At 35.7% G+C, this 12,010-nt stretch overlaps 1 protein-coding gene across 5 annotated transcripts in view; it reads right to left on the reverse strand.

Moving 5' to 3' along the window:
• Positions 1-12,010, reverse strand: part of MYO6 (myosin VI) — a 145,820-nt gene that overhangs the window by 78,981 nt on the left and 54,829 nt on the right. For all 5 annotated transcript variants that reach the window (XR_004300175.1, XM_032409421.1, XM_032409422.1 and 2 more), the window contains exons 2-4: positions 9,685-9,826; positions 5,005-5,074; positions 572-645 (exon numbers count right to left, since the gene is read on the reverse strand). Coding sequence is in view for 4 of the 5 variants with exons in the window: in XM_032409421.1 (XP_032265312.1) it covers positions 572-645; positions 5,005-5,074; positions 9,685-9,801 (261 nt within the window). In the remaining variant the exon portion in view is untranslated. The remainder of the gene's footprint in view (positions 1-571; positions 646-5,004; positions 5,075-9,684; positions 9,827-12,010) is intronic.

Here is a 12,010-nt window from a genome sequence, read left to right on the forward strand (position 1 = left end):
TTTTAATATTCTGGTTTTTTAAGGTAAGTTATCTAGGGTTTAATGAAATATTGCAACTATTTAGGCTTTATGATGTGTTTTAGTGTTCTTAAGATTTCCTCAGGTACTGCTTTCTCTTTTAATTTACATTTCTTTGTCATCAAAGTATTTATTTCAATATATATTCTCTTTATAAGTTACCTTAACTTTTTGCAGAAAAATGTGGAAAGTGAATTAACTAAATGGTATCTATAAACATATGCCAAAAATAAGAAATCAAAATCCCAATTAGTGTTTTTTTTGAAACCACCAAATTGGATATTTTTAAGTCTGAAAGATATCAGATGATGCTCTGAATTCATTATTTCATTCCACAAATATTCATTAAGTGCCTACTATGTCCCATGCATGTTCTAAACCCTGGAATTAGAGCAGTAAACTAGAAAAAAATCCTTATCCTTATGGAGGTCACACTCTATTCAACAGATCAAATAAGATTTCCTGTTAGAAAATTTCAAGCTTGACAAAATCAAACAGCAGCATGTAAAACAATTATCCCCACAAAAACCTAAATCATATGTAAAATACTTACATAAATTCTGTCTTTACTGTAGCGAACTTTGATATTATGAAGAAGAGTGGCTTCATTTAAATACATTAGCGAACCTGAAACATAAAATTTGTAAACCACTAAATATTTGAAGAAAAGCAAGATAAAACAATACTATCTTAATCTGAATCACTTTGATCCAAGCTAAAATCCACCTGCTAGGTTAGATTTTTTTTTTTTAAAGATTTTATTTATTTATTTGACAGAGAGAGAGAGTTAGCGAGAGCAGGAACACAAGTGGGGGAGTGAGAGAGGGAGAAGCAGGCTTCCCGCCTAGCAGGGAGCCCGATGTGGGGCTCGATCCCAGGACCCTGAGATCATGACCTGAGCCGAAGGCAGACACTTAATGACTGAGCCACCCAGGCGCCCCTAGGTTAGATTTAATTCCATCTTTTTAAAACGCTGGGACATGTAAAACCCCAGAGGCCAATTTAAAATACATCCAGTTTACATGTGTTACAGTGATATTTTTAAACAACAAATTTCCAAACAGGTGAGTACATCTATTGGGTACCAGGTGAGTATACATTAATGAAAGTTGATGAAAGTTGACTAAGAAGTTGAGTACAATTCAAGTGGAAAGAAAGTACTACACTTCATAGTGTTGATTTTAATACACTTTCAATACAACAAAGTGATTATACTAAATAAATCAGATGCTCAGAATTTTACAGAAAAACACAAAAGATAAAATTTTAGAATGAGAAGGGACAATCCGATCATTCAGTCAATGCCTTACAACTGATATGAAATAAGAGTCCTGGGAAAATTATATGTGTTAACCCAGGACATGCAGCTAATTAACACAATCAGGGTAGAAATCTTGTTTTTCTGAGATCTGCTCTACTAATACATCAAAGTATGTATTATATACATACATATATACACACACACATATAATTGTTAATGTGCATTGTATTATACATAATATTATCATAATATACTCTGACTTATTCTTTCTCCCAGCCTAATATTTACTCTCCCAGCCCTCCACTCCCTTGGGTTTCATTTCTCCATTTCTACCACATGCTACAGTAGACAAAACCACTCTTTTTCCCCAACCACTTTGTTTCTATTATTAGCACTCTCTCTCTTCTCTAATCCATCCAGACTACTCAACACATAAATCTAACTAAACTAGAACACTAATTAAATCTTTCTCCTCTTCAAAAAATATCACTGGGTTTCCATCAACTACCAAAATCCATATTCAAGTCTGATATTCAAGGCCCTTATTAAACTTGCATTCAACTGACCTTTTCATATAATTTTCCGTAATTCCCTTTACTATGGTCTAACTTGCAGGCAGACTAAACTACTTATCAAACCCAAATATATTCATGCATTGGAGTCTACCTCTGTATCTCTAGGTGTCAAAAGTCTACCTACACTTTAAGGTCAGTTCAAAAATTATCTCACAAAGGATAATTCCCCATTCTCACTACCACCACCACCACTAGAACTACTTTCTTCTTTGTACTTTCTTTAGGGTGCTTACCACAGACCAATCCTGTCAAACAAGAGTCTCTTGCAGTCTCTATCTCAAAAAGACTGCCTAGGCCTCTATAGTCACATAATGCAGCCAGTTCACTTTCCAAGCACATATGTGGCACTGTTTTCTTTTCTTTTCTTTCTTTTTTTTTTTTTTTTTAGAGAGAGAGACAGAAGGGACAGGAGGGGCAGAGGGAGAGGAAGACAATCCCAAGCAGGCTCAATGCCCAGTGTGGAGTCCCACGTGGGGTTCGATCTCATAACCCCAAGATCATAACCTGAGCTGAAATCAAGAGTCAGATGATTAACCGACTGAGTCACCCAGGTGTCCATCTCACTGTTTTCTAATGTCACTTATAACAGAATAAAACAAGAAGTTAGTGAGTGAAGCCTCCTAACAGTTGAATGGCATCTTTCCCTTGAACTGAGAAAGATTTGGAGAAGGTAGGCAGCAGAGGTATATCTAGTTTGGCTTCTGGTCACCAACCTTTCTATATCCCTGCACTTCTTCCACCTTCATCCCCCAGGAGCCTGATCTACATGTCACCTTTTCTTATCCAAAGCACAATGCTAAACCACTCCCCCTTCTCTCACCTTCCTCTGAACTACCATTCTGAAATACCATTTACCTTTCAACGTCTTAATAAAATGAAATACCTTGAGTAGTACAATTTAAGAGGAAGACCCTTGTGCCCGTTGGCAGATATTTCACAACTTAGGGATTCATTTAGTTTCATTAAAAGATATTCATGATAAGGCTGGGGGTGTGTGTGGAAGGAAGTAAAGAAATGAGAGCAAGTCATCATTCACATGTTAGTATGGCTTTATATTATTAGCTTTTTCAGGGGAACATATTGTGGGATTAGGAATTCTAACTTAAAGGAAGCAGAGAGAATATCATATAACCATGTTTTAAAATATTAATTTAAGAAATGATTAAAAAAATTCAAAACCATTTATTATGTTTAGCTACATGCAGATATGTAAACAAAAAAACATTATTTTAATATATGAAAAGGATTAATTCGTAGCTCTGAATGTTCCAGCAAGTTTTAACAGAAAAGAATCATTTCTCTGATTTTAAATACTGTAGAATCTCATTCTTTTATTTCTTTCCTTTTTTTTTTTTGGTTCTGATTACTGTTCAGGAAAATATTATGATACAAATTCTCCAGCAATTTTGGAAAGAAACTCTACATTTTTTTTCCTCAATCTCCTACACCTAATAATAACAGCTACCATTTGAGAGACTGTTAGAGGTCAGGCACCGCACCAAGCATTTTAATTATGTCATCTCTACACACGCAACATATACATTATTACTCCAAATTTAACATGAGAAGCTCAAAGAGGAGAGATAAATTGACCACAAGCACACAGCTTCCTAACAGCACAGTCAGAATCTGAACTCAGGCTCTCCCTGGGTCCCTGGCTCTCCCTTACTCCACTATTCCACGTTGTCCCATCCACATATGGGGACCTTACAGGCTTACTCAAATGTGAACTCCAAAGAAAAATCAACAAGGAGAAAATACATTCCTTTCTCTTACTTTTTTCTTTTTTTTTTTAAGATTTTATTTATTTGACAGAGAGAGACACAGCGAGAGAGGGAACACAAGCAGGGGGAGTGGGAGAGGGAGAAGCAGGCTCCCCGCCGAGCAGGGAGCCCGATGCGGGGCTCGATCCCAGGACCCTGGGATCATGACCTGAGCCGAAGGCAGACGCTTAACGACTGAGCCACCCAGGCACCCCCTTTCTTTTTTTTTTTTAAAGATTTTTTTTTTTTTTTAATTTATTTGCGAGAGAGAGAATGAGAGACAGAGAGCATGAGAGGGAGGAGGGTCAGAGGGAGAAGCAGACTCCCCGCCGAGCAGGGAGCCCGATGTGGGACTCGATGCCGGGACTCCAGGATCATGACCTGAGCCGAAGGCAGTCGCTTAACCAACTGAGCCATCCAGGCGCCCCACCCCCCCTTTTTTTTAAGATTTTAAGTACTCTCTACACCCAGTGTGAGGCTTGAACCCACAACCCCGAGATCAAGAAATGCATGCTCTACCGACTAAACCAGCCAGGAGTCCCTTTTTTCTTTAAATGGAGAGTTTTTAATGTCAGACACCATTAATGATAACCAAGCAATGGGACATGATTCTTAAAACACTGCCAAATAGGGGTGCATGGGTGGCTCAGTTGGTTAAGTGTCCAATTCTTGATTTCAGCTCAGGTCATGATTTCAGGGTCATGAGACTGAACCCCACTCGGAGCCCCGTGACTCCTGCGGGGAGTCTGCTTCTCTCCCTCTCTCTTTCCCTCTGTCCCTCCCCCAGCTTGCATGCTCTCTCTCTAAAATAAATAAGTCTTTAAAAAAAATATTGCCAAATAAAAAATGAAACTGCTTAACCTTGAAAATGTAAGAATAAACATGGTCTGGTCACCAAATATGCTCAGATAAAATACAATGTTCTAAAATCAATTTTTCAATTAGTACTTATTATACTTCTTTTTAATATTGGTTTCCCTTAAACAGTGACATTAAATGGGTCCTCTTGATTCAACTTCCAAATTACTGAACCACATATACTACTATAAAAGCTATCTGATTCTAGATGAGCTTCAAAATAACTCTTTCAGAACTGTTAACAACAGATTTTTGGTTCAGGCTTCATAGTAAATTATTACCGTTTCCCACATTTACACAACTGAGATAACACTAAAAGGACATTCAAGACTCTTTCACCAAAGTGCAAATGTGAGACAATAATGAATTCAGGACTTTTGAGCTCCCCCATTCACATGAACCTTCATATCAAAAGGCTACATTTCTTCTGAACCAGTAGAGTATACCTAGTAATATAACCACTAATTTACTTTTTGGAAGGATAGCTTCCTTTTCTGTGCTTAGAACTATTTTTTAACCTGATACTTACAATTATCTTCCACATTTTTTTTGCTGTCTTCTTCTGCAGGGAACACTTGGTTTATGAGAGCCAAAAATGTCTAACAAACAAAACAAGAGCTCATTAAACTAGAAGCTTATAAACAGTAAGAAAAATAAAGGAGCTTAATTGGCCGCATACCTTGTAATAATGGCAACAGTATGCTCTTCATTAAAATGTAATACAAGATCCTTCTATTTAATAAGTCACTAACCCAAAAAGAGGATAATAACTTTACTCAAATATTATCCACTTTACCATGAACATGAAATCAATAATGGAAATCAATAAAAAACATCCTGTGCTCTAACGCCTAGCTAGAATGGGGCAAAACAAGAAGTATGTTAATATTAAATTTACATGGTATGTACTTTAACAACTTTTTAAAAAAATTTTAATGTTTGTATATAAAGCAATTTTATTGTTTAAAAAAAGTAACATTCAATTAGATATACCAACAGAACAGACTATTATTTAATTAATGCTACTGTGTAAGTAAAACATATTAGACCCAAATTCCTGTATAGAAATGTATCAGAAATATAAACAGTATCCAAAACTATTTGGTCTATAAAATTACAGATATCCATGAATAAGTCTGTATTTATTATACCATTTAAATGCTATGGTAGAAACTCTAGAATTAAGATAGTATCTTGCAAGAGAGAATAAATGATCTCAAATTACATCTAAAGAGTATTAAATTTTATTCATGTCATTCTAACAGTCATCTATAAATTTATACTTCTCAATTACAATTACTCTTGTGGTTGAAGTTTCCATCTATATCAAATAAAACTCTAAGGAAAAATGTTCAATTATTTTAAAATAATATTTATAGGTCTATATTTGTACATATGTGCCAGAGTATAAGACAAGACTACTGCTATAGTTTACAGAGTAAAATCCAGGCCGCTGATACTACCTTAATTCAAAGTCACACCCAAATTAGAAACCGATTATGCCTAAAGACTCTGGAAGTTACTTATTTGGAACCCAGCACACATGTTATAAATGTGCAATGGTTTACAAGATAGATCATAAAATCAGAACTGATCCATAATGTACATTAAGTATATCAATGGCAATATAAAGCAATCTACAATTTCTAACAATGATTCTATAGGAAAATGCATTCAAAAATAACTGCTCATGTCACAGACATTAGCCTTTTCACAGCTGTGGCAAAGGGGGTAAGGACTCCCCAGACCCCAGCTTTTGGTTCTATCTTGTTAGGAGCCACATCAAATATAAGAGGATCCAGAAAGTGGGGCAGCAGTGGAGGACAACAAATTCCTCAAATGGGAAGGTTAAGAGCAGGGGTAAAAGGCCAGTAATGAATCCTAAAAGATAGTTTCTCTCCCTCCTTCATCCCCCAATTATCACCAGCCCTCATCTTCTTCTCCCTTTTACTGCCTACTCAGTGAGAAAGAAAATTTGTCTCATTAAAGCAATTGTTTTCTTTTAGAGGGAGGATGCATTTTTCTCCTATCAGGGGAAGATCACATAACAAAGCACACATTGATCACCAGCAGTAAACATCTACCACACATCAAACACAGCACATCAAGCTCCAATGACAAAACGGACAAATAAGAGTCTCTGCATTTGAGAATACAGTCTGGTAGGGAGGGGGAGAGAAATGTACACAAATATCTCTGATAAAATATTACAGGCAGCTAAGAATTTTTAGCACTCCTCCAAAGAAGAAATAATCAACAGTAAATTCTACTGCATGGGAGGAGGAGGAAGAGAATGGGTATCTGTGGAAAAACTTCATAAAGGAGGTGACCTCAGTCTTAAGAGATAAATAATATTTGCTAAGCAAAAAGCTACGGAGAGTGACAAAAGGAGCACTGTGAGCAAGGACACAAAGCACCCAAAACCACCTGGCTCATGGTGAGGGCGTGATAAATACTGGAGAGGAAAGATGGAAGAAAAGGAGAAACAGACACACAAGAATAATCATATGGCAAGAGTATGAGGAGGAGACTGTTGACTGATAAAAGATAATACTAGCAAAGTAGAGAGAAAAAGAAAATGTGGACCCTTAATATGCCATAGAGTTAGAGCTTTAGCCTGATTTCCAGTCTGCTGCATACAGAACATGAAATCAATTTAGAGGTTCAAGACAGCATTTTCAACAGCATAAAAGATATTAGAAAATATCAGAATGCATCACATGTGATAAGGATGTTTCACTTATGAATATGCATACACACGCATAATACACATACTTGTTGACATATATAATCTATTTCTTATAATTATATACACATGCACAAAACACATATCAAATGCAATGTAAAATCCATTTTCTTACTATTGGTCACAATCAAAAAATTTTTAAAGCCTTTACTATCATCAAAGACATGGTCCCTACCAGAGCTAATAATTCCCTCTTCCATGCTTCTACTATATCAGCAAACAGATCTACTTGACTTGTCCATCACTTTATGCACTTAATTCCTTAATATTTAAAAGATGATGATCTCTCTACCATGAATTACCTAAGCAAAAGACTGCTACTCATATGGATCTTTTCAACTATATGGTTATTATGACATGTTATAGTTTATTAAGACCCTGATCAGAGAGTAGGAGAAAAAATTAAAATTAGAAGCAATCCCTGAGAATTTGTTAACTTCCAAAAAATTTTTATGGAAAGAAGCTTCTTAGTTTATAGAATTACCTACAGATCCATAAAGTTTTCATAATGCCACAATTTAAATTTGAAGTGTTTTTATTGCTTCTATGTATGCACTGACTAATACTATTAAGGCAAAAGTTGAAAGCACACAAAATATTTAAAATATGAAAAAGCATATACTCATAAATCAAGTTTCCTCTGTGCCTGAATTGAATTATTTTGTCACCTGTGGATATAACAAAATATATACAACAGAATATACCTAGGAAATAATACTTTTCATTTCATTGTAGCCTTCTAATTTACTGTGCTTATAAAATATGTTACATAAAAATGAAAAAAGACTTTGAAGGATACTGAAAGGCTCACTAAATTTCTATAACCCTAAATATACTACTTTGACATACTAATTATTTTCAATTAAACGTTCTTGAGAAACAGCAGGTGCAAGAAAGCCATTCTCACCCTCCTTTTTATCCCTGAAATCAGAAGATAAAATTCCTATGTGAAAAGTGCCCTCCCTATACCAGGAAGAAAGAAGACATTCTTATCACCAGAGACGGAGAATCAAGGCCAAGAGAAATCTATACAAACTCTGTCACACTAACTCTTATCTTCCTAATTACTTTACCACAATGTACTGCCCCTAACCCAAACTCCTTTGTCTTATCAATTCTTCACAAATTTATTGTTTCTTTGTCAAAAAGGTATAAAAGCTTTCTGCTCCGGTCACTTCTTTGGATCTTCATTCTCTTGTGAAGGTTCCAATATACACACAAAAATGGTATGCTTTTCTACTGTGAATCTGTCTTATATCGGTTTTATTCTTAGGTCTAGCCAGAGACCTGAAAGAGTAGAGGAAAATTTTCCCTCCCCTACAGATTCAAATATATGAAAATAATTGAGCTTATTTCTTAATTCTGTCATTCTTTGAACATGTACAGCATTGTAAGTACAAAGAGGTACTTGTTAATAAGAGGAAAAACTAGAAACACTTTGTGTTTTCTTTCCTGAGAGTATCTTTAATTGGCCTCCTCTAACACAGCACATTGTATATTATGCATTTAGGTTCCTGGGTTGTTTACAGTAACAGAATAGTTTTCTCTGTGAAAAGACCTCATGAGAGATCCACCTTGTTTTTCTAAGGTTCCCAGAAGGATGGCAGTCACATGGCATTAGTTAACCATGTATCAGTAGAATATAAATTATTCACGAACAGTCTCAGAGTCTAAAGTAAACAGAAATGACATCAACGTATTTAATTTAGTCAGAAGATCTGTTTAACAGGAGTATTTATTAAACTGAAAATTGTGAAGTTCTCCCACAACAACAGACCTTATAGTCCCCATGAAGACTCAAAGAGACTCCTGATCACATTTTCCCCAAACTCCCATTTTGTAATACTGTCTACTCTAAGCTTAAAAAGAAATAGATGCCATGTGTACAAAATTAAAGTATGCTTTTGTGTTTTAAAAACTATCATTATAATGAAAATATTAGTAATAATAGATGGGTTTGTTAGACTTAAGTATCTTTAAAAAGAGACAACTATCTTTATTTAATAGAAATATATTTACTCCAATCCCATGCTAATAAATTTAAGTAAATAAAAGGCTTAAAAAATCATCTAGAAGCTAAAGCAAAAAGCAAAACTTGATAAAATAATCCCATTCACTTTTCATATTTTTGTTTTATAACATGTTGACTACATCACAGATATATTAGCTTTAGCAATACAGTATAAGGAATAAAAATGTTATTGTTCATATTTTCTCATACAGCTATTTCTTAAGAATGAGATAATAAAAGGCTCACTAGATTTCTGTCCGATTTTATGATAGGACACCACTTTTTCCCTAGGATATATACTTAAACAATAATTAAATAACTCACTAGAAAACTAAGATTCACTTACCAGAAAATTGCTTTCCCTTATACTGTGCTAGGAATATCTATTTCATTAAGAAGGGAGACACCTATAGAAAAAAATCAAATTTTGAAATCTCAGCTGAGAAACTCACCTTGCCTTTTTGGTTCAAGGGTTCAATTGTTAAGCTGTCAGGGCCAATATCTACAATATTGCCCATCTGAAATCCATCTGTAGGGTGTGGCGCCCAAACAGGCTTTCCATCCTCCATTTTTGAAAGGAGTGTCCACTATCTCCTGTTTGAAAGGAACAAATAAAACATGAATAACTTTGAAAATAAAAAATAAATATCTTTTTAGAAAGCTAACATGTAAGTTGCCATTCATAGAAACACATGTCAGCCCCTGCCACAGGTAATCCTGACCCCTTTTATCCACCTTTAGATAAGGACCATACAGAGACTACCCCTCAGGTAACACCTGCTCTCCTACTGCCTTCCTTCAACCGTGACTGCAGTGGAGTACTACACTTTGAGCAGTACAGAGATCAGGAGAAACGGTCACCGTTTTTATTGCCCCAGTGTAGCTGATAAAAACACTTCCTTTTATTACCTAAAGTATTCTGAATCACACAATAAATTAAACAGTTGTCCCAGGAATAGATGAAACAGTTGTCCCAGGAATAGATGTTATTGTGTAGAGTTATCTAAGAGTTTAACAAAAGTCATCTTAAACCTGAAGGGATAAAAATGAGACATGTGAAAGACTACCTCCCCTGAGAAACTTACCCCGACAATTTGAGACTACAGGGATGCTTTACCCATGTGGCTCCCTATATGTACCCTCACAGAACCACTCAGCATACTGGTTTTTTTTGTTTTTTTTTTACTGAAGTAAAACTTATACACAGTGAAATGTACAAATCCTATGTACACAAGTTGGTGACTTTCAACAAATACATATACCCATTTAACAAACACCGCAATCAATATGTAGAGCATTTCCATCATCCCCTGGAAGTTCCCTTATGGTCAATCCCTAACCTCCATAGAGACCCAATGTTCTGATTTGTCTCATCACAGATTAATTTTTGCCTTTTCTTGAACTTCATATAAATGAAATCTTATAGCTTTTATGTGTGGCTTCTTTCACTCAACAAAATGTTGATATTCAACCATGTTGTTGCATATACTAGCCCACTGAACAATTATACCACAATTGTTTACCTACTGTCCTACTGATGGACACTGAGACTGTGAATTCTAATTTTTCAAGTGTTCTTATAAAGCTTCTTTCATGCTTAGCACTGTCATATCTAACATTTATAATTCATCCCAAAGGGTTCATGACATGTAAAATATTTAATTTTAACGAGCTCGGATTCTATGAGACTAATGTGTAATAGTGAATTGGCTAGTGAGTGATCCCGGATGTTCTAGTTTCAGCATCTCAATGGGAACTTATTTTTCATTACTTATCTATATTTAAAGAAGAGTTGATGCACATACCATAAACTTTCCTCTTTTGTGGCATTTGTAAATCTGGGATTTCCCATGTGGATGCTCTCAGGTCTATTCTCTCCTGAAAGTCAAGGATGTGTAGTATGTAGTTCAGTCAAAAAGCTGCTAACTACTGGCATGTTTGCAATGTGCTTCTTGGTTAATGTCTTTTATGCCATGACTATACAGTGGGATTTGCTTTCCCCAAGGAGCAAATGCTATTAGGTTTACATGTAATTCCAAGTTAAGAAATTAAATGAAGATTCTCCAGAGAAGTGAATCAGTAACACTGCTTCAGACTTACCACACCTACATCTACACACTTTACCTAAATAATTCTATGTAGTCCCATGGCTTTAAGTCCCATCTTTAGGTGAGTGATGCCCAAATTTATTGCTCTAGCCCAGAACACCACTCAGTTGAGTTCCCAGATGTTCATGTGCCTACTGGACATCTTCCCATGGGTATATCTAAAAGATGTAACATTGTTATGATTATATTGTTACTCTTTTCCACCACCCCAGCCTGTTCTTCCTTATATCAGTAAATGCACCAACACTCAATTCAAATCAAACATGGGGTCATCCTCAATTCTTCCAGCTCCCTGCAAATTCGTATCACTCCCCTAAACCTGTCAACTCTACCTCTAATAGGCATCTCATTTTCACCCATTTCTTTATATTGCCTCTGTCATCCTAGTTAAAACCAACATGGCCTTTTACCAGGACTTCTGTAATTAACTTAAGCTGCCTATTGCTGCTACTCTTGCCAATCTGCATGGATCACCAGAAATCCTAATGAAAGGTAAATCTGATCATGTCATCCCTATTCCATCAGGGCATGAACTAGTCCTCTCTGTGTTCCCAAGGCCCAACACAGAGCAGGCAACTTAATAGTCACTGAGTGAATGAATGAATTGTGCACACAGTTTCGAAGAGTAAAAGGAGATGGTGAACTAAAAAGAGTTGAAAGGTCTTAAAAA

Source organism: Phoca vitulina, unplaced genomic scaffold (assembly GCF_004348235.1).
Source record: "Phoca vitulina isolate PV1807 unplaced genomic scaffold, GSC_HSeal_1.0 scaffold11, whole genome shotgun sequence".
NCBI lineage: Eukaryota > Metazoa > Chordata > Mammalia > Carnivora > Phocidae > Phoca > Phoca vitulina.